This window comes from Protomyctophum bolini, assembly GCF_963924005.1.
Source record: "Protomyctophum bolini genome assembly, chromosome: 23".
NCBI lineage: Eukaryota > Metazoa > Chordata > Actinopteri > Myctophiformes > Myctophidae > Protomyctophum > Protomyctophum bolini.
Window position 1 is genome coordinate 26,090,736 of NC_137884.1, and position 22,998 is coordinate 26,113,733.

General features: G+C 45.5%; 2 protein-coding genes across 3 annotated transcripts in view; one reads left to right on the forward strand and one right to left on the reverse strand.

Moving 5' to 3' along the window:
* Positions 1–3,065: 3,065 nt before the first annotated feature.
* On the reverse strand, positions 3,066–16,418 carry optn (optineurin). Of its 2 annotated transcripts, none has more exons than XM_080757294.1 (13): positions 16,294–16,418; positions 14,580–14,748; positions 13,682–13,845; positions 12,707–12,874; positions 11,260–11,447; positions 10,363–10,480; positions 9,560–9,678; positions 8,674–8,820; positions 8,151–8,235; positions 7,306–7,464; positions 4,998–5,140; positions 4,180–4,262; positions 3,066–3,561 (listed from the first exon to the last, which is right to left on the reverse strand). In XM_080757294.1, the coding sequence occupies exons 2-13, from the start codon at positions 14,713–14,715 to the stop codon at positions 3,440–3,442; spliced, it is 1,632 nt and encodes a 543-aa protein (XP_080613420.1). In that variant the 5' UTR covers positions 14,716–14,748; positions 16,294–16,418; the 3' UTR covers positions 3,066–3,439. The 2 variants fall into 2 exon arrangements, with proteins under 2 accessions (XP_080613420.1, XP_080613419.1); XM_080757293.1 differs by having other exon boundaries at positions 3,069–3,561; positions 8,674–8,823.
* Positions 16,419–17,792: 1,374 nt separating this feature from the next.
* Positions 17,793–22,998, forward strand: part of ccdc3a (coiled-coil domain containing 3a) — a 16,062-nt gene continuing 10,856 nt past the window's right edge. The window contains exons 1-2 of the mRNA XM_080756874.1: positions 17,793–18,678; positions 19,853–20,027. Of these exons, the coding sequence (XP_080613000.1) occupies positions 18,239–18,678; positions 19,853–20,027 (615 nt within the window). The 5' untranslated portion in view covers positions 17,793–18,238. The remainder of the gene's footprint in view (positions 18,679–19,852; positions 20,028–22,998) is intronic.

Here is a 22,998-nt window from a genome sequence, read left to right on the forward strand (position 1 = left end):
TTATGTTGCTATAGTAAGAGTTGAAAGACATAACTCGAACATTAAAGTGCCTATATGAGCCGTTTGCCACCCTTTTCCACTGAGAGACCTGAATATTGGAAATATTTAACACAATATTCCTTTTTGCCACAACAGAAAATAGAATGCAATTTCTTAAAACAATAATCACACCTCCAAATGAACTCAGGAGTCCCAGCTAAATAATGATTCAATATTTAACCTGTAAACGGATGAACTTTGGCTATAATCTGTATGCATAAGTGCAGGCTACATAGAAATGAAAATCTCACACACAAACACACTTGTCAGTATTTCTACTCATATGTCTATCCTTCATTCAATACCAGACCACATTTTAATGTATGTATTGTATTTTACTGTCTACCAAGCATTTTAGCGATGGACCCTTTGATTGCCTTGTTCCATTATCAAAGGATTGTGGATCAGAAAAGAGCTACAGTTCAAAGGAGAGGAAGACTTACTATAATGAAAGGAATGGTCAAAAACCCAAAAATGAAAATTATTGTCATCATCTACTGAGCTGGCTTAAGCCAGGGTCAAACACATATGCATTTTAATCTTTAATGCTGTATTTTCCTACTTGTTTGCACATTTGACAGAGACTCTGACAGACTTTGAAAATGTACATTTCCACGATGACACCAACAATGGTTCATGATCTCAAGGACCCCCACATTATGCATTAGCCCCATTCTAACCGGGAACCCGTTTTGGTGTTAGCATCATGTTATGCTTTAGCTATTGAAAAATAGCAGATCTACAAGCTCATAGCGCGCCACCGAGTGGCGCGCTACGAGCTTGTAGGTCTGCTATTTTTTTGAAAAATCAAAGAACGACTGACATTTTTAGAATCTGATCTCAGGTCAGAATGGGTTCATCAGACCAGTGTGTGTGTGTGTGTCCAGTGGAAACCTCGTATGAATCTGATCTCAGGTCAGAATGGGTTCATCAGACCAGTGTGTGTGTGTCCAGTGGAAACCTCGTATGAATCTGATCTCAGGTCAGAATGGGTTAAGTCAGGGAGACGAAGACCCCATAAAAGATTTGTGTTTAATACGAAAGAAAAGAAAAAAAAGTTACTGTATTAAGGAAATGTAGCAGGGGTCCATGGAACCCCTCCAAGGAACCCCCCCCCCCGGGCCCCATGTTGAAAAATAACCTGTTTCAACTGGCATGATCGAGGTTCAGTAGATGATGACATAATCTCCATTTCTGGATGACCCATTACTTGAAGCTGCATGCTACTTAAAGCATTGCACAAGTTGTTGTAATATTATACTCCATACTATTAGTGGTTTCCAACCGTTTTCATATCAAGGTCCATTTTTTTAAATTCTGCTTTTGAGCCACGGAACCACCCTTTGATGACAATTAGCCTATCAGACCCAAGACTTAAAGGTAGAGTAAGTGATTTCACTCAAAAAACCTTAGGTTTCGTTTTTGGCTGTGGGACCTAAGCCTTCGTCCAATCAGGATAGAGAGTCAAAACGAAACCTAAGGTTTTTTGACCCCCAGGGGTTAACTGGGGACAGGGAGGAACTCCTTATATGGTCAGCACACTCTATAGTAGAGAGGATTATCACAACAAAACAAAAAAATAAGTGATATTTGAATTAAGTGAAATCACTTACTCTACCTTTAAAAAAAAAATAACAATTCTTCTACATTCTCTAATCGTGTAGACTTCTTGTCAATGAAGTAATGCAGATGCTGAACAATAGTTTTAACTCTTGAGAGCGTATAGGGGTCCATTTGGTTTAATTTTACGCTCTCGAGAGTTAATTTTAAATAATATATAATAAGGGTCCCATTTGGTTACAAACTCTCCGTCATTTAGTTTAGTGATCACCTGGAACCCTCTCAAGGACCACTGGTTGAAAACCACTACACGATAGGTCGAGGAACAGAATATAACATGGCACCACTTCTCTACTGAACTCAGTGGGACGAGGCAGCCATGTTTTATTATATAATATAACATCATGGCACCACTTCTCTACTGAACTCAGTGGGACGAGGCAGCCATGTTCTATTATATAATATAACATCATGGCACCACTTCTCTACTGAACTCAGTGGGACGAGGCAGCCATGTTCCATTATATAATATAACATCATGGCACCACTTCTCTACTGAACTCAGTGGGACGAGGCAGCCATGTTCTATTATATAATATAACATCATGGCACCACTTCTCTACTGAACTCAGTGGGACGAGGCAGCCATGTTCTATTATATAATATAACATCATGGCACCACTTCTCTACTGAACACAGTGGGACGTGGCAGCCATGTTCCATTACATAATATAACATCATGGCACCACTTCTCTACTGAACTCAGTGGGACGAGGCAGCCATGTTTTATTACATAATATAACATCATGGCACCACTTCTCTACTGAACTCAGTGGACGAGGCAGCCATGTTCCATTATATAAAATCATGGCACCACTTCTCTACTGAACTCAGTGGGACGAGGCAGCCATGTTCTATTATAATAATATAACATCATGGCACCACTTCTCTACTGAACTCAGTGGGACGAGGCAGCCATGTTCTATTATATAATATAACATCATGGCACCACTTCTCTACTGAACTCAGTGGGACGAGGCAGCCATGTTTTATTACATAATATAACATCATGGCACCACTTCTCTACTGAACTCAGTGGACGAGGCAGCCATGTTCCATTATATAAAATCATGGCACCACTTCTCTACTGAACTCAGTGGGACGAGGCAGCCATGTTCTATTATAATAATATAACATCATGGCACCACTTCTCTACTGAACTCAGTGGGACGAGGCAGCCATGTTCTATTATATAATATAACATCATGGCACCACTTCTCTACTGAACTCAGTGGGACGAGGCAGCCATGTTCCATTACATAATATAACATCATGGCACCACTTCTCTACTGAACTCAGTGGGACGAGGCAGCCATGTTCCATTACATAATATAACATCATGGCACCACTTCTCTACTGAACTCAGTGGGACGAGGCAGCCATGTTCCATTACATAATATAACATCATGGCACCACTTCTCTACTGAACTCAGTGGGACGAGGCAGCCATGTTCTATTATATAATATAACATCATGGCACCACTTCTCTACTGAACTCAGTGGGACGAGGCAGCCATGTTCCATTACATAATATAACATCATGGCACCACTTCTCTACTGAACTCAGTGGACGAGGCAGCCATGTTCCATTATATAATATAACATCATGGCACCACTTCTCTACTGAACTCAGTGGGACGAGGCAGCCATGTTCTATTATAATAATATAACATCATGGCACCACTTCTCTACTGAACTCAGTGGGACGAGGCAGCCATGTTTTATTCGGGTTTCGAACGGTGTTCTCGCGGGGCTTGACGGAGACGCAGTTGCGGTAGTCTCAGATGATGCAGTCCATGATATGGATCTGCAGGCTGTCCAGGTCCGGTAGGATCTCGTTACATTTGGGACAGGCGTGCTCCGGGATGTTCACCTGCTGCTGCTGCCATTCTCTGCCGTCGCCTGCGAAGAGGCAGAGATCACTCGTGATTAGGAACCTGTATTTAACAAGTCATTTGACCAAATAGCCGATCTACAAGCTCACAACTCGTCGCGACGCGTTGTGAGCTTGTCGATCTGCTATTTTCAGCGTGCAACCGAGTGTAAAATGACTTAAATACTGGATCACTAAGTCCCTTCCTAACATTCTAGTCTAGTTTTTATTTACTGACGAAATTGTCGATATATTGAGTCTTAAGGCCTATTCATAGTCTGGATTTTCGGTGGTGAGGTGACCACCGCTCCTGTGGTGAGCTGACCACCGGAGCTGAAATAACGTTGAGTGTGAGTGAGTAAAAACAGAGAGAAGGGCTGGAGCGGTGGCGGTGGTTTGCTCTTCACCGCGGCTCAGTGACGTCATGTTGTAGTTCGGTGGTCACCTAACCACCGAAAATCTAGACTATGTATGAGCCTTTAGTCATCAGTTTTCATTTAGTTTCCGTTTAGTTTTTGTCAGTGAAAAAAAGGTTGTCGACGAACATTGTTCGCTTAGTATTAGTCGACTAAATCAACACTCTGCTGCCTGTCTGGCCTAGCGAAGACACAGACCATGTTGATGAAAACCCACAACAGGCTCATTACCTCTTCCACCCTGTGCACCGGCGCCCCCGTGTGGATTGCCTCCGCGCGGCACGTGTCTCCTTTGCATCTCGTTCAGGGATTGCCTAGAATGCAGAACAAGAAACAGGAAAATGGCTGTATTGTGTTCATATATCGCTGGTTCCATAAACATGTATGCACTTGAAGGCTGTTCTATATTTTATCAAGACAGACAGCAGGAAAGATGAGATACTGTACTGGTGGTGCCAGTGTTTTTAAGTGGGTCTATCAGTGGTGCCCAATATTTCATGTCAAGGACCCCACAAAATATATGTATAATTGGCCGCCGACCCCCATTTGAAAATGTGTTGTTCCAGGGACCCCCCCAACCAGAACCAAAGATTTGAGTTAAAAACGTTCGCTCTGAAAGAATATAATTCAGATTCATGAAAAGAATAGCAGATTTCTTGCCAAAACATACGATAGGTTAGGTATTTTACTCAACCCCCCCAACACAAAGCTGGTGACGCAAGGCGGCAGAGCCTTTGCTGCTAGGGCTCCACTGCTGTGGAACCAACTACCTCTGGAACTCAGACAGACCACTTCAGTGTCCACTTTTAAAAAACTCTTAAAAACCCACTATTATTTAAAGGCTTTTAATGAGTTTGAATGAACAGTCCCAGTTTCTGCTTTTTATCTCGTCTCTTATTATAATTTTTTTGTATTTTGTATTTGACTAATTTCCATTGTTGATTTTAATTGCCTGATGGTGTATTGTATGTGAAGCACTTTGTAAACCTGTTTTTGAAAAGTGCTATACAAATAAAGTTATTATTATTATTATTATTATTGAGCCACACCTGCCCAGTGAGTCCATTTCCTCCTGGAGCTGAGAGTTCTGCTTCTTGATGAAGTCCAACTGAGCGGCCAGACGTTCCTTCTCTTCGTGGATCTTCTCTCTGGCGGCACGCTCAGCGTAGAAGTCTGACGAATACACCTCTGCCTGAACACACACACACACACACACACACACACACACACACACACACACACACACACACACGCACACATACTGTAAATAAATTGTCCCTGTGATAGCGACATGAATAATAAACTTAAAGTCGCTGAGAGGCGATGGGATGGGCCATGTTGTCAGACGCGCTCTGCCGCAAACAAAATGAATTCGCTGGATCCAAATGATGCATTTTAAGGGTTTTATTAAAGCAATGTAAATAACTCATAACGGTGCTCAAACTTAAAGCAAATGGCCACAGCTAAATAAAGTAAATGAAATAAAGCGGTCAACAAAAGGTATGGCGTCCCACATACCCCCTCTCTGTCTGTGTCCACAGCAGGTGAACAGGTGGTCCGCCCCTATGCCCGTCAATCATCCACATCAACACCAGTGACACCCTACTCATTTCATTGACCGAATGTATAGTCAACATAACCAAACCATTTCATGGCTCTTAGTCCCGATACAGATTTTTTTCAGACCGAGCACAAGTACAGTACTTAATTTTTAGTACTTGCCGATACCGAGTAACGATAAGAGTATCTTACCCCACATTTCCGTGTTATTTTGTGTTTGTATATCGGCTGTTTTTGGGCGATTTGCTGCAGTGTTGGGTCGGACTTGCTCCCGTCGCATTCGTTCAGCCTATAGTGTCAATTGAATGTTTTGGTACTCTAAGCGTATTTCTACGAGTACCGAGTATGAGTATATTTGCAGGAATAACTCTAAACCTAAACGGCTAATCCAAAACCCCAATTGTAAAACTATAGCCAACTCTTTTCTAACCATTAAAAACAACAATTTCTCTCGTGAGGATCAGGGAAACGCTACATCACAATGGCTACGTTTACATGAGCAGTTAAATCCCCTTTTCATTCCGAATAGAAGTTCAATCCTATTAAACGTTGTTATGTAAACACCTACAAAAACTTACATCCGAATGAAAACGCTCGATGCGATCTAAAAACCATTCCGATGTCACTGGCCGGATTACTCCGATTTTCAATGCGATTGAAAGAAATTTGACTCATGTATACACTGCTTCGGATGTAAATTCATTCTGGTCTTTCTGAGCATGCTCCGGCGCTCATATCCAAGGCGCGCCGTCGGCGCCGAGGAGTTTGCACATAGAGCGCGTTATTTCGTTCCTTTTTTCAGATCCGAAATCCACAAAAGAAACGTGGAGCAGCAGCAGATGAGATACCCCTGATCTGTGTGTGTGCGTGTGTGTGTGTGTGTGACGTGTGTGTGTGTGTGTGTGTGTGTGTGTCACAGTGTGTGTGTGTGTGTGTGTGTGTGTCACAGTGTGTGTGTGTGTGTGTGTGTGTGTGTGTGTTCAACGGTCTCTCTCTCTCTCTCTAAAAAATAACGAGCGACCCGATACAATAATGATCATCAGTGTTGCGTTGCGTGCCCTGGCCGTGCTGTAGATACAAAGTAAAGTAGTAGGCCTACAAATAAAAACGAGATGATCACCTTCAGTCACAATGAATGAACTGCCTATATTTTATGTGTCCAACAGATGGCGTAGTTTCACGTGAATTAACATGCATCATGTCTTCTATCACTTCTCCATATAAACACTCATTCGGAATGACCATTTCCCATGTAAACTCGCGGCAAAAAACATTACATCGGATGTATTTTATTCGGAAGTATTTATTCGGAATGATCACCCTTCATGTAAACGTAGCCAATGTCCATTTCTCAACTACACTATAGTTGTGGGGACATCTAGCCCTGACAATTATAGTAATACAAGTACTGTACACACCAGTGATGTGTTCGTCGACTCAAGGCCTATTCATAGTCTGGATTTTCGGTGGAGAGGTTGACCACCGCTCCGGTGGTGAGGTGACCACCGCTCCGGTGGTGAGGTGACCACCGGAGCTGAAATAACGTTGAGCGGTGGTGAGTAAAAACAGCTAGAGAAGGGCTGGAGCGGTGGCGGTGGTTTCCTCTTCACCGCGGCTCTGTGACGTCATGTTGTAGTTCGGTGGTCACCCCACCACCGTAAATCCAGACTACGTATGAGCCTTAAAACATTCCAGCTGACTAAAATGTGACTAAAACTAAGTGATAACGATTCAAGAGACAATGACTAAAACTAAAATCTAAAATTTGCTGCCCAGAATCAACACTGGTACACACACCTGGGCTTGGAAGACAGAGACGGTCTCCAGCTCCTTCTCCTTCTGGAACATCTCCTGCTTCATGGCGTCGATCTTGTCCTGTTTGGTCGCCAGGGCCTGTTCTGCTGCGGCCAGCCGGGCCTGCATGTCGTCCAGCGCCTCCCGGGGCGCCGTCTGAGTCTACGAGGGATGTCCAGAGTCAACTTTCATTCATTTCTAAGTCTCAATAGGTTAATTCACAGAAAATGTATATATAAACAAAACAAAAAAAACATTTAGAATCAAATTAGTCTTGCTCATGTGCGTTAAAGGAGAATTCCATGCTAGAATGCTTTCTTACCTTTCTTTGTAGTCGTTACGTCCCCACCAAAGAGGTCCAGGTGTTTTTTTGTGCAAAAGCTCCTTATTGGCTATTTCCCCTACCATAAGCACTCAATGAATTGCATTGAATTGAATGGGAATTGAATGGGGCTATGGGGTGTTGTGCTAATTTGCTTATCTCCATCAAAATAAGTAGTAAACTGTGCCGCTTGGGATATTATTTACATTATGAAGAGAGGATATATACAAAAAACATATAATTTTGAGCGATAGAAATAAGTGAATTAGCACAACACCCCATAGCCCCATTCAATTCAATGCAATTCATTTAAGGCTTATGGTAGGGGAAATAGCCAATAAGGAGCTTTTGCACAAAATAACACCTGGACCTCTTTGTTGGGGACGTAACAACTACAAATAAAGGGAAGAAAGCCTTTTAGTATGGAATTCTCCTTTAAGGCCAGGTCAAGTTCATGTTTGCATGCAATACATTATGACAGATGTAGTGTCTACAGTATGTTGGCTGTGGACAAAGTCAAAGTCACCTCTCTCTTCTTCTTGTCCTCTTTGAGCTCGTTGTAGTCTTCAAACAGCTTGGTGTAGGCGTCCTTCAGCTGGGCCAGGTTGTTCCTGAGACGCAGAACGGGGCGGGTCGTCAATTTAATTTAACCCATTCTGACCTGAGATCAGATTCTAAAAATGTCTTCTACATCCTGACAGTTTTCATTCTGACCTGAGATCAGATTCTAAAAATGTCTTCTACATCCTGACAGTTTTCATTCTGACCTGAGATCAGATTCTAAAAATGTCTTCTAAGTCAGTCGCTCTTCGATTTTTCAAAAAATAGCAAACCTGCAAGCTGTGTGTGTGTGTTGTGTTCTCTCTCTCTCCCACCTCTCCTCGCCAGCTGTGTGTGTGTGTGTGTGTGTGTGTGTTCTCTCTCTCTCCCACCTCTCCTCGCCAGCTGTGTGTGTGTGTGTGTGTGTGTGTGTGTGTGTGTGTGTGTGTGTGTGTGTGTGTGTGTGTGTGTGTGTGTGTGTGTGTGTGTGTTCTCTCTCTCCCACCCACCTCTCCTCGGCGGTCATCCTCTGCTCCAGTTTGCTCTGGGCCGCCATGCTGTCCAGCTGCAGCTTCAGCCGGTCGTTCTCCGTCTGCACCGCCTGCTTGTCCACCAGCTGGGCACGGAGGGTCACCACGTCCTGCTCCACCTCTCGACTTCTAACAGGGAGCAGGGAGAACCTAAACACCTGCTACACCTCTCGACTTCTACACGGAGCAAGGAGAACTTAAACACCTCCTGCTCCACCTCTCGACTTCTACCGGGAGCAGGGAGAACTTAAACACCCTCTCGACATCTACAGGGACACAGGGAGAACCTAAACACCTGCTCCACCTCTCGACATCTAACAGGGAGCAAGGAGAACTGTAACACCTGCTCCACCTCTCGACATCTACAGGGAGCAGGGAGAACCTAAACACCTGCTACACCTCTCGATGTCTACACGGAGCAAGGAGAACCTAAACACCTCCTGCTCCACCTCTCGACATCTACCGGGAGCAAGGAGAACTTAAACACCTGCTCCACCTCTCGACATCTACCGGGAGCAAGGAGAACTTAAACACCTGCTCCACCTCTCGACATCTAACAGGGAGCAAGGAGAACTTAAACACCTGCTCCACCTCTCGACATCTACCGGGAGCAAGGAGAACTTAAACACCTGCTCCACCTCTCGACATCTAACAGGGAGCAAGGAGAACTTAAACACCTGCTCCACCTCTCGACATCTAACAGGGAGCAAGGAGAACTTAAACACCTGCTACACCTCTCAACATCTAACAGGGAGCAAGGAGAACTTAAATCTTAAGGTCAAAAAATGTATTCTTAACCCGTCATCTGTCGGGTTGCGAGGTGTTTTGGCGTGCTGCATCGTGTTAATATCTATGGTCTTCTTACCTGTCCTGGAGCTTCTTCTTCATGGCTTCGGCCTCTCCCAGTTTACTCTGAGTCTGCTGCAGCTCTTTGAAGAGCGTCCTCATCTGAGCCTTCAGATCCTCCACCTCGGACACCGCGGCCTGAAGCGCAAAGCAGTGAGTCGTCATGTCAGAAGAAGAACAAGTCATCCGTTATAGGACAGTCTGTGACTGTGTTTCTCCAGGGTTTTGCCTAGCAGCCCAGGGCACCTAGACTGCTAATCCTAAGCCTGCCAGTGTGTCGCGGGTTCGACTCCCGATCCCGACGACCTTTGCTCACTCCCCAAGTCTCTCTCCCCAATCTCCTGTCAGCTTACTGTGTACACTAACAAATAATGGCAGTTTTCTGCCTTATTTGATAGCTCCCCCAACAATACATTAATATTTTATTTTTATATTTCACATTAGGGCTAGGCAATTATTTGAAATTATAACAAAACCGTTGTTTAATTTCTTATATCTTTATTTCTTAAATCTGCTACTCCAACATTCTCACTATATTTAAACATTTGAAATAACCGTGATATTGATTTCGCTCAGCCCCATTCCGCGTGCTGACGTGCCGCTTTCTTTTCTTATCATCATCAAATAAAAATCAATTAATGTTTCACAATTATGTAATCATGAGAGTTCAAACATTACAACTTATTTCACCAGCTGTGGCAAAAACCTCGCCATCGTCACAATTATACACAAACTTGATATAATGAGAACATTGTATACTTTGAATACTATCAGTACCACCACCATAATGTACCATCACTGCTACTACACATAATATTATACCTTTTCCTCCTTCCCAGTTTCCCCTTGTTGGGTTTTCCCCTCCGCCCCCTTCTCCGGCTGCAGGGAGGTCTGTGTGGAGCTCTCCATGACCGCAGTCTTCTCCTCCAACTCCACCATCCTACAGAGGAAGAGAAGGTGCGTTAGGGTCATACCTGGCTTGGGTTAGGGTCAGTTAGCGTTAGGGTCATACCTGGCTTGGGTTAGGGTCAGTTAGCGTTAGGGTCATACCTGGCTTGGGTTAGGGTCAGTTAGCGTTAGGGTCATACCTGGTGTAGGAATTGGATTCTGGTAATATTTTGGTCAATGAAATGAATGGGCTGTCACTGGTGTTAATGTGATTGATTGACGGGCATAGGGGCGGACCTGGTTCACTCAAGAAGGTGGCCTGTTCACCTGGCTGACACACAGTGAGAGAGAGGGGGTGTGTGGGACGGCGCCATACTTTTTGTTGACCGCTTTATTTTGATTTATGTTGATCGCTGTGATTACTTGGATTTATGTTTGAGCACCTTTTTTTGAGTCATTCATATTACTTTAATAAACCCTTAAACGCATTGTTTTGGATCCAGCGAATTCCTTTTGTATGTGGAGCAGAGCGCGTCTGACAACCTGGCCCATCCCATCGCCTCTCAGCGACTTTAAGATCAGTTTCTCATGTACCGTAGTCGCTTTACACCTGGCTTGGGTTAGGATCAGTTAGCGTTAGGGTCAGTTAGGGTTAGGGTCAGTTAGGGTTAGGGTCATACCTGGCTTGGGTTAGGGTCAGTTAGGGTTAGGGTCAGTTAGGGTTAGGGTCAGGGTCATACCTGGCTTGGGTTAGGGTCAGTTAGGGTTAGGGTCAGTTAGGGTTAGGGTCAGGGTCATACCTGGCTTGGGTTAGGGTCAGTAGGGTCATACCTGGCCTGGGATGCCCGGAGCTCCGTCTCCAGCGTCTCCACCTTCTGCGTCTCCTTCCTGAGGGACTGCAGCAGCTGGCTGACGGTCACCTCCTCAGACTCCAGCCGGGAGGCGCTCATCATGCTCATGTCCAGCCGGGCGCCCCGCTCGCCTCCGCACGCATCCCTCAGACCCTCCGCACCGCCGTCCTGAGAAGAACAGGCAGGAACACGTTATGTCGATTTTAAAGTCCTTTTATTTACTTTTAAATGTGTTAAATGGGCTGGCCCCCGAATACCTCTCCAGGCTCGTAAAACCCTACACCCCGGCTAGAGCTCTGCACTCTGCGGATCAGGTACTGCAACTAACAAAAGCACTAGGGAGCGCTACGCTCTTTCGCGGCTGCAGCTCCCAGACTCTGGAAGAGCTTGGCCCTTCACATTCGCTCTGCCCCCTCCATTGGTGTTTTTAAGTCTCACCTTAAAACTCATCTTTTCTCCCTGGCTTTGAATCCCTCCTGAGTCCATTTTATGCTTTCATGCTTACATTTTTGTCATTTTTATAAGTGTGTTTCTCGTTTATATTCTGTGTTCTCCTGCCTGTTCTCTGTTTTGCCACTGATGTACAGCACTTTGGTCAACCTTGGTTGTTTTAAAACGTTCTCTATAAATAAATAAAGTTTGATTTGATGTGTGTGTGTGTGTGTGTGTGTGTGTGTGTGTGTGTGTGTGTGTGTGTGTGTGTGTGTGTGTGTGTGCGTGCGTGCGCCTCACTCGCCTCCATGTGTTTCACCTCGTCCATGAGATCCGTTATCTCCGTTTGTTGCTTCCTAACTTTAGCTAGCTCCTCCGTCATTATTTTCAATGCTTTTCGGATCTCCTCCATGTCTTCCTCCAGCTTAGTTCTTTTACTCGGGGCCATTGTTGATTCTGCACCAATTCTGTCCTTAATTCAGTTTTCAAAATGTTTGAGGAGCGGCCCTCACGGCGCCACCAACTTGCATGTCACATGACGTCATACACTACATGTAAGCCGCCATTTTGAGTCTCCTAATTGTGGCCAATGATGTCCACTGAGGGGTGTGGTCAAAGTTCAGGTTTCCATAGTTACAGAGGAGGGTATTTAACCCTGTGCCTAATGAATTGCAGGTGTTGTTGATAGGAGGCAAACTGTTTTCTGACTGTGCAGACACAGGGACTGTTGCATTCACCACGTTTTGACTGTTTGTTACTTGTGTTATTTGCCTTCAAAGTATAGGATTTTGTAAGGAAAATAAATATAATTTAATATCCACTCTACGAACATTCTGGACCTCAGTTCTTTCAGCACACGTCTAAACTTCCTCATCCGTCAGCAGCCAGTAGCACCTAATACAGGGATTAAGGCGCTACACTACAAACAGTCAGAGTGTGTGTGTGTGTGTGTGTGTGTGTGTGCGTGCGTGCGTGCGTGCGTGCGCCTCACTCACCTCCATGTGTATGATCTCTATGAAGGAGTCGTCCGGTGACCCCTGACCCGTCTTCAGCTGGAGTTCAGAGTTCATGGCCACCAGGTCGTTCTTCTCCGCCTGCAGTCGAGCCACCTGGACGAGCAGCGCGTCCAGCTCTGCGCTCTGATTGGCCGATGCCGATGCCCCCTGGTGGGGAAATAATGAAATCACCAGTTAAAAACCGAAAGAAATCGAGGAAAAAAAGAAAATACAACTATAGGAGCAGATGGAAGGGAGTTTTCACCACCACGCCTCAGCCAGTCAGAGGTATAGGGCTGCCTACCAGAGCCTTAGATGTAGACAGAGTTACGCAAACTGTGTTCACTTCTGTGTTCATGACTGCCTGCTTAAATATGTCCCAAACGGCCCCTAAGGTCTTCCACTGCTGGCCTGCTCGCTTTGCCTAAAAAAATGGCAACTAAAAAAACACGGTGAAGCAGCTTTTTGCTTCTACGGGCCGTCGGCATGGAACAAACTGTACCTTCGACAGGCAGCCTCTTTTAAAGCACAGCTCAAGACCCACTTCTACAACATTGCTTTTAATTTATCTTTAATTTTTTTTTGTTATTCATGTCCTCACTGTATTGCATTACTGCTTGTTTTTTAATGTCGTTGCCCTTGCTTTTCTTTTTTTTTTCTCCATTGTTCTGTAAAGCACTTTGAGCTGCATTTCATGTCATGAAAGGTGCTATACAAATAAAGTTTTATTATTATTATTATTATTATTATTCATTGAGCTTCAGTCTAGGCCCGTAGCACTTGCCCTAGCTCCTTCACCTTCTTGCTGAGCTCCTGATTGGTCAGAGTGAGGGGGCCTCACCTTCTTGCTGAGCTCCTGGTTGGTCAGAGTGAGGGGGCCTCACCTTCTTGCTAAGCTCCCGATTGGTTGGTCAGAGTGAGGGGGGCCTCACCTTCTTGCTGAGCTCCTGATTGGTCAGGGTGAGGGGGCCTCACCTTCTTGCTGAGCTCCTGATTGGTCAGAGTGAGGGCCTCCATGTGGCCCCGCGCCTCCTGCAGCCTCCCCTCCAGGAAGTCTTTCTCCTCTCTCTGCTTCTCCCGCCACAGCGACAGGCCCTCGAACCTCTCCTTCATGGACATGTTGGTCTGTCTCAGGGCCTCTGCAGGGGAGGGGGACGCATTATATACACTAATATATACACTAATATATACACTAATATATACATGTTGGTCTGTCTCAGGGCCTCTGCAGGGGGGACACGCATTATATACACTATTAAATACACTAATATATACACTAATATATACATGTTGGTCTGTCTCAGGGCCTCTGCAGGGGGGAGGGGGGGGGACGCAATATATACACTGCAGTGTGGTTCTCAAACCTTTTCATTTCAAGAATGGATTGCATTTTTATAGCGCTTTTCTAGGCACACTTTTTTACAATGGTCCAGAGTCCATTCATTCATACAAAGGCAGCTTGCTGTGGTTCGCTACTAACAGTAATTTGCAAGCACAGGGGGCGAAGAGCTGCCAATGTTACAGTAGCTATCTCTTGTTGTTTTTCTTGCGTTTTGTGTTTTCGCTACCGTCTTTTCGAAAGTTAGACTGGGACAGCTCTAAACAGACTGGGCCACAGCCCCGGTGGCCCAATGGACCCTATACGCCGGTGGGGGGGGGGGGGGAGGGGGTCCCTGGCATTATCTCTTCAAATGGGGGTCCGTGGGCTAATTAGTGTCAATTTGGGGGGGTCCTTGACATGAAAAGGTTTGGGAACCGCACTGCCCTAGACCACTGCAGTTATACAACATCTCTCTCCATGACACTCCATAGAATTGATCATGTAAAAAAATGTCTTCCTGCTTGTATTTCTTCCCCTCTCGTCCTCACTCACCCTTGAGCTCTCTGTTCTCCTGGATGAGGCCGTTCATCTGGTGAAGGGTCTCCTCCAGGCCCACCGGAGGGGCGGAGGTGGGCCCCGGGCCCCGAGAAATGTCCCCGTTCATCAGGGGGGCTCCGGAGGAGGCCATTCTCCCTCTGCTGCCAATACCACTTATACAGGCCTAGGGATGGGGAATGAAATTAACCCATTTTGGGTGGGAACCCCTTTTGTTATGCCTTAGCTATTGAAAAACAGCAGATCTACAAGCTCATAGGGCGCCACCGAGTGGCGCGCTACGAGCTTGTAGGTCTGCTATTTTTGAAAAATCGAAGAACGACTGACATAGAAACATAGCTTTTTCAGAAAACTGTCAGGATGTAGAAGACATTTCTAGAATCTGATCTCAGGTCAGAATGGGTTAACAAATAATAATAATAATAATGGATTTTATTTATAATGTACTTTACATTCCTCAGAATCTCACAGTGCTACAGTAGACACAAATTTAAAACAGTAGGTAAAAGCAAAAAAAAGAAAATACAGTACACGATTAAAAGCACACAATTTTAGCATCAAAGAAAACAGGATAACAGTTATTGAACATGAATTCCTGTTCTGTTCTTTGGCTATATTGTGTGTGTCTATTTGTACGTCTCTAAATGTTTTGATGATTTGAACATGGTGGACCTTCTTGTAAACAAGTGTAATGCTTAATTGGGTCGTCCACTCACAGTTAACAGTCTTTGTATTGAGTTGTGCTTGAAATGTACTGTAATGTACGGTTAATACATACAATCCAATCAATCAAAGGGCATGTGTCAAGGAATAAAATCAGTGGGTTTGGGGGAAGAAAGCCTTATTAAAAACTTAAAAGGTAGGTCTATAGCAGCGTCGGAGAGGAACAGGCACTGTCAGATCAGTTACGCAACTTTTGGGAAATCGAATCCCTTGGAATGGAATCCACATGAAAGAAATGCTTTCTGGAAAGGCCGTGCATATCCACGGATACCCCAAGACTGTGGCGCTCTCAAGAGGGTATTCCACAGATCAGGGCCAACTGTGCAGAAGGCCCTCCATGTCAACACATGAGTCATTGTTTTCAGTTGCAGCAGCCACGCCGCAATGACATCTAATGAAATTAAACCGTATCAACCGATCACGAGTCACAGTCATCAGGGCAGACAGTTGTGGTTCAATTAACGCAAATTAACTATAATTCTCAAAACAACCCATGAGTCACTGTGTTGCGGTCAGTATCAGGGCAGGGGAGGGGATTTCCATCCGCACGTAAACAGTCAGTATAATGACTGTCAGTATAACTGACAATGACGGGACAAAAATATGCAACATTTCGCAAGACTCCTTCTTCCTTGATTGATTGATTGATTAACAGTTTGCAGAATTACAGTACATTTCCCCAAGTACAACTCAATATACAAAAACTGTTCACTGCGAGCGGTCGACACAACCATTACACCGACTTGTTTACAATATATATAGGACCCACCATTTTCAATTCATCTTCTAACATAACACAACAGTTTCGCTTTCGTGTTCTTAACAGGTAGGCCTATACTAGGGTTACGTACGTATAGTTGGGACTTTGACATACGGCAAAAACAAAACAGGAAAAACTTCATTAATATGTATAGTTATGTTACACAAACATACATACATTTGGCTTGATATCTAGAACAGATCCAACGCTATAAAGCAGTTTACTCACGCCTGGTAAAGCTGTAATTTAAACGCCGTAAAGTCCCAGTGATCTAAGATGATCGTATGTATAGTTCCAGATCTCTGACTTCACACAGAGATCAGAGTCGCTTTCTTTAAGGTGCTTGTTTATTTCCTCATAGTGTGACGTCACGGTCTCCACTGACTGCACTGCACCTGCGCACTGGCCGTCACAGATCTGACTCCCATGCGCGCCACGGGAGCCCGTGCTGACGCGCGGTCCCGCGGCCATCCACGTGTTTTGTAGATCCGGTGCGCGAGTCAGCGACGCCCCCCCCCCCCCCCCCCCCCCATTGCCCAATAGTGTCAGCTGGTGTCGGCGGTGACGTCAGGGACTTCTCTCTGACCTTGTGTTTACACTTGTTTACAACAGGGTCCACCATGTTCAATTCATCAGCAGGAAGGCAAGGAATCTCATCTCTTATAAGCAAAAAATCAAATGTGTCTAATATATAATATGAATTATAGCCTAAATACATTGATGAATCCATTAAATAAACCCGAAGAGAGATGTGATGTATTGAAATCTTTATTATTTCCACTCAAAGATTTGAGATTGATTGATTGAACTGTTAACTGTGAGTGGACGACAGTCACAACACCATAAAGCATTACACTTGTTTACAATAGGGTCCACCTTGTTCAATTCATCATAACATTTAGTACAAATAGACACAAATAGTCAACATTCCCAGAATTACTGTAGCCTACTGTGGGCTAAATGTGCAGCTCTTTAAAATGGTCGCTAGGTAGCACTGTTGTCTAATTTACTTGTCTTGGGCAAATCAATGTTAATTCGGTCTGTATCTTACAGAAGATCACTGACAGTGATGTGTTAATAAATGGTCATCAATCATCATGAATCGAATCGACTGAGTCATAACGAAATAATAAATTAATCGACTGATAATGTCGCAGCAATAAACTCCATCATTGCCAGATGTTGTGACATTAAACGTATTGCAATTGGCAATTATAGCCAAATGTTTTTAGTGTGTTTGATTGATTGGAATATGTATTAACAGTTTGCATAATTGCAGTACATTTCAAGCACAAACTCAATACAAAGACTGTTTCCTGTGAGTGGACGACGCAATAAAGCACTATACACTTGTTTACAAGAGGGTCCGCTTTGTTCAATTCATCAAAGAGTGTTAAATAGTTGCCATTATGTGCCTAGCTATTTCCCCACGAAAGGAAGACACATGATTAGTAGCCTAAGGGGTACCTCAGGGGGGTAATGATGTTTAAACTGTTTTTTTTTTTTAGTGGAAGACAGACACTGCGGTCAATGATTGGCTGCTGGTGTTAAGTGTGAACTTTAGGGGCTGTCTGATTGGATGAGTCGACGTGTGAGATTGGCATCTTTTAGGAGTCCAGTGTGTGGATTGGAATGTCTTTGAATGGGAGCGGAACCAGTGCGGACGGAGGACGAGCTGGGGCGCGCACTGTGCGCTGGAGGAGCCTGACTGACAGACAACTTTATACTTTACGCACCGTTTAGGTAACGCGCCGGCCAGACTAGAGCCATCTTAATAGACTCTGTAACTCTCTCTGTCTTCGTCTATGGCTCTGGGTAACTCTGTCTGTCCTCCAGACGTCTGTGGGAATGATATTAACAACACACCGCGAGTCCAACCCCATGCTGGGACCAGGCAGGAGACAGGAGAGAGAGAGAGAGAGCAGGTTGCCTTGGGGGGTTTTCTTAGATGTTTTTGCAACTTCTTTCGTTCACTCTCCGGCTAGTTAGTATTTACTTCATCTACGATATAGTTGCTACTTTTTGGATAAATGGAAAGGTGTTCGCGTGTTTTAGCTCAAACTAAATCCTGGTATTTTGAATATATAGGTTATAAACCTATATCAAAGGATTTGCTCAAGAGGATTTGTTGAGGTGGGTGCCTGTCTGTCTGTCTGTCTGTCTGTCTGTGAGGATGCTTTACGCACTCCTGGCCGTGTCGCTGGGCATGCTCGCGTCGTGTCCGCGGCGGATCTTTACGCACGGCTGCCAGCTGCCCTCCTCGTGGCGCCCGCTGAGCGAGGGCTGCCGCTCCGAGCTGGCGGAGATCATCATCTACGCCAAGGTGCTCGCCATCCACCGGGAGTCGCTGGGGAGTCTGTACAACTCGCTGCCGTTCCCCTTCGGGGGACACGGGGGGTACCACCACCACCACGACCACCACAGCCACCACAGCCAGGGCGCGGAGGAAGCGGGCCTGCTGTACTCGGCGGAGGTGGAGCTGCAGTGTGACCAGGCGTGGGGCAGCATGCTGGAGGTGCCGGCCGGGTCCCGCCTCAACCTGACGGGCCTGGGCTACCTGTCGTGTCAGTCGCACACCGTCATGGAGAACTACTCCTACATCTTCTTCCTCCGGTGAGTGATCTGAGTGAGTGGAGCATGAAGGGGTGGATGTATGCATGGGTGACCATGCAGATACAAACTGTTCATTTGAGGGACCGAACTTAAAGTATCACTTGTGTGGGACGGTCGGGACAGGCTTATAGCAACTTATTTGATATCATATTCGACCAGACGACCACAGAGGCCTTAATGTTGCTTATTGCCGACTTGGTAGGTCTACTGTATAGCCTCCTATAGGGGATATTTCTCATGTTATTTTAAAAGGCTTAAAAACACATCTTATAATGCGGGGGAAGAGAAAATGAGAGAGATTTTTACAACAGAAAGCCAACTGTTAGGGCATTTGTGCCTGCCAGTTACAATGTGGGAATGTGGGTCTCAATTTGTGGGACACCTGCAAAGTCTTGGATATGAGGGACTGTCCCACGAAAAGGGGGACATCTGGTCACCCTATACCCTGTACCAAAGACTGTAAAAATGGGACCCAGTGCCTCTCTGCTTGACACTCAGCATCAAGGGTTGGATTGGGGGTAAGTCCCTGCGACATACTAGCGTCATGTCCAGGGGGTGTACTTGTACATCAAGCTGCCTCACGCTACAGAAACAGGAGATAGGCTCCTGCCCTATGGGCCTCATGGCTTGGCAAGGCTACTTACTTACTACTTACTTACTGGTCACCCTATAGGTGGATATCTGGTCACCCTATAGTGGACATCTGGTCACCGGTGGATGGATCCATGGATGGTGCTGTTCTGTTGTTGTGTCCCCACTGACCCACCGGCGTTCGGTGGCTCAGGGGTAGAGACGAGTGGCCGGGTGGTAACCGCAAGGTTCACAGTTCGATCCCTGGCTGTGTGGGCTCCGCCCCCAGAGTTAGTGTCGAAGTGTCCTCGAGCAAGACTCTGAACCCCTAACTGCTCCTGATGTGCTGGTTGGTGCCTTGCACCGCCATCGGTGTATGAATGTGTGTGTGAATGGGTGAAGGTAATGCACAATCTATGTAAAGGTGTGTATAAATGTGTGTGTGAACGGGTGAATGTAATACACCATCTATGTAAAGGTGTATGAATGTGTGCGTGAATGTATAATATTCAGGTTATGTTTATTGATGGATAAAAGCCGCTACATATATTATAAATGCACCATTTAACCATTTATTCCCATCCCATCCCATCATGCATTGCAGGATGGACGAGAACTACAACATGCTGCCCCACGGGGTCAACTTCCAGGACGCCATTTTCCCCGACACGGCGGAGAACCGGCGCACGTTCTCCAGCCTGTTCCAGTTCTCCAACTGCACCCACGGCCACCCCCTGCACGCCTTCACGCCCGAGTGGGACGCCCAGGAGGACAGCAGGGTAGGGACTGGAGCTCCTCCACATTACACTCACCTATATATCATTTATTGCATTTTTTATCGCGCTTTAACCCATTCTGAACGGGAACCCATTTTGGTGTCAGCATCATGTTATGCTTTAGCTATTGAAAAATAGCAGATCTACAAGCTCATAGCGCGCCACCGAGTGGCGCGCTACGAGCTTGTAGGTCTGCTATTTTTTGAAAAATCGAAGAACGACTGACATTTTTTAGAATCTGATCTCAGGTCAGAATGGGTTCATCAGACCAGTGTATGTCAAGTGGAAACCTCGTATGAATCTGATCTCAGGTCAGAATGGGTTCATCAGACCAGTGTATGTCAAGTGGAAACCTCGTATGAATCTGATCTCAGGTCAGAATGGGTTAAGCAGCGGCGTCGAGTCCGGTGGTGCTTTGAGGGCTGAAGCACCCCGCTGACACAACGGGTGCGTTCGGAAATAGCTATAGGGCTACCGCTATAAGAACTTTCCGCGCCTGGCTCAAAGCGCTTTACAACAACGGTTCAGAAGCGGCGAACTGTTTGACGCCATGCGTCCTCACTTCCCCACATTCACACACCGACGGTGGCGAGCTCACACCGACCGACTCACTGGAGGCGATGTGGGGTTCAGTGTCTTCTTGCCCATGAAGGACACTTCAATGTGGGGTTCAGTGTCTTCTTGCCCAAGGACACTTCAATGTAGGGTTCAGTGTCTTCTTGCCCAAGGACACTTCAATGTAGGGTTCAGTGTCTTCTTGCCCAAGGACACTTCAATGTAGGGTTCAGTGTCTTCTTGCCCATGAAGGACACTTCAATGTGGGGTTCAGTGTCTTCTTGCCCAAGGACACTTCAATGTGGGGTTCAGTGTCTTCTTGCCCAAGGACACTTCAATGTAGGGTTCAGTGTCTTCTTGCCCAAGGACACTTCAATGTAGGGTTCAGTGTCTTCTTGCCCAAGGACACTTCAATGTAGGGTTCAGTGTCTTCTTGCCCAAGGACACTTCAATGTAGGGTTCAGTGTCTTCTTGCCCAATGTGGACACAGGAGGAGGAGGAGCCGGGATTCGAACCGCCGACCCAGGGGTCATTGGACGACCTGCTCTCTCCCTCCTGAGCCACAGCCACCCCTACTGTATATACAGTACCTACAGTATAGTCAAGTGCATGTTTCATAGAGGGAAGATAAGAGGGGGAGAGAGAGAGAGAGGGGGGTATGAGGGATGTTGGCCTCTGGGCTCCAACAGCTGGAAAGATAAATCGTACCTGTCTGGAGAATATCAAAGAAACATGCACTATAACGTGCACACATACACACACACACACACACACACACACACACCTGTGTGCGCGCACACACACACACACACACACACACACACACACACACACATCAAATAGAATATATACATTACTTTAAAATATATGGTTTGTTTTGCCTGTAATGACTGTTATGTCACATAATGTCAGTCACCTCTCCAAAGGTATGCAATTGCAATCTTGTTTCTATATTGTAGGTGTGTCCCACACACACACACACACACACACACACACACAGTTCCTCACTAAACGCCATTTTTTGTGAAATGTGTGAGATATTAGGGCCAATGAAGTAACCATGACCTTTCATGCTCTATAAAGTCCCCCCCCCCTCCCCACCCACCCACACACACACACACACACACACACACACACACACACACACACACTGCCCGCCACAAGTTTAACTTTCCATCTGCTCAGTCAGACGCAGAGAAAGACATGATGACCCAGATCAAGTGTGTGTGCGTGTGTGAGTGCGTGCGTGCGTGTGTGAGTGCGTGCGTGCGTGCGGTATAGAGAGAGATAAGGAGAGTGTGGTACACACACACTCAAACACACACACACACACACACACACACACACACACAAACACACACACTGACCGCCACAAGTTTAACTTTCCATCTGCTCAGTCAGTCAGATGCAGAGAAAGACATGATGACCCAGATCGTGTGTGCGTGCGACCGTGCGTGCGACCGTGCGTGCGTGCGGTATAGAGACAGAGAGATAAGGCGAGTGTGGTAACGGAGCGAGGGGAAAAGGCTAATAACTTTATGGAGGACAGTAAATCCCAGTTGGAGTTGAGATCTTAATAATAATATGCTGGCATGGCTGCAGTGTGCAGAGAACCAGAGGAATGTCTACTTTTATTTAGCTAAACCTGCAGTGAGGATAAGACTCCGTTACGTAATTATACATTCTGAAAGCTTTTCTCTTTGTATCTGTACAGGTCATATTTGGAACCCTCTCTGGTGATAACAGCCATAACACATTCATACGAACGAGTGTTAAGAAATTTAGACCGGAGGACGATTCTATAAATGTCTTCTAAATCCTGACAGTTTTCTGAAAAACCCCCATGTTTCTAATGTCAGTCGTTCTCAAACATTTTCATGTCAAGGACCCGCAAAAATATATGTAATTGGCCGCCGACCCCCCATCTGAAAATATGTTGTTCCAGGGACCCCCTCCCATCAGAAACATTTGAGTTAAAAACGCTCACTCTGAAAGAATATATATTCTGTGTGCCACATTTCCACGATTTTTAAAAAAAATAGCAGGACCTACAAGCTCATAGCGCGGCACTCGGTGCCGCGCTATGAGCTTGTAGATCTGCTTGTAGATCTGCATAACATAATGCTTAAAACACCAAAAGGGGTCTTTCCCGTTCAGAATGGGTTAAGGTTCAATTTGTACTCAAGAGTGTACAAATGTAGTATGTTATGTAACCAAATTCATCCATGTACATGATAGGATTTTTACTGTGCGCGCATGCATTCTTGGTTCTTATTGTTAACCAACAACCTGCCCGGTCATCCTCATGAATCCATTGACCAGCGCAATCTCCCCAACAATTAACATCCTTTAATGATCCTCTAATTCTCCTGAATTCTTGCTGAGACACAAAGAGTCTTTTGTTGTAGTTTAGCTAACT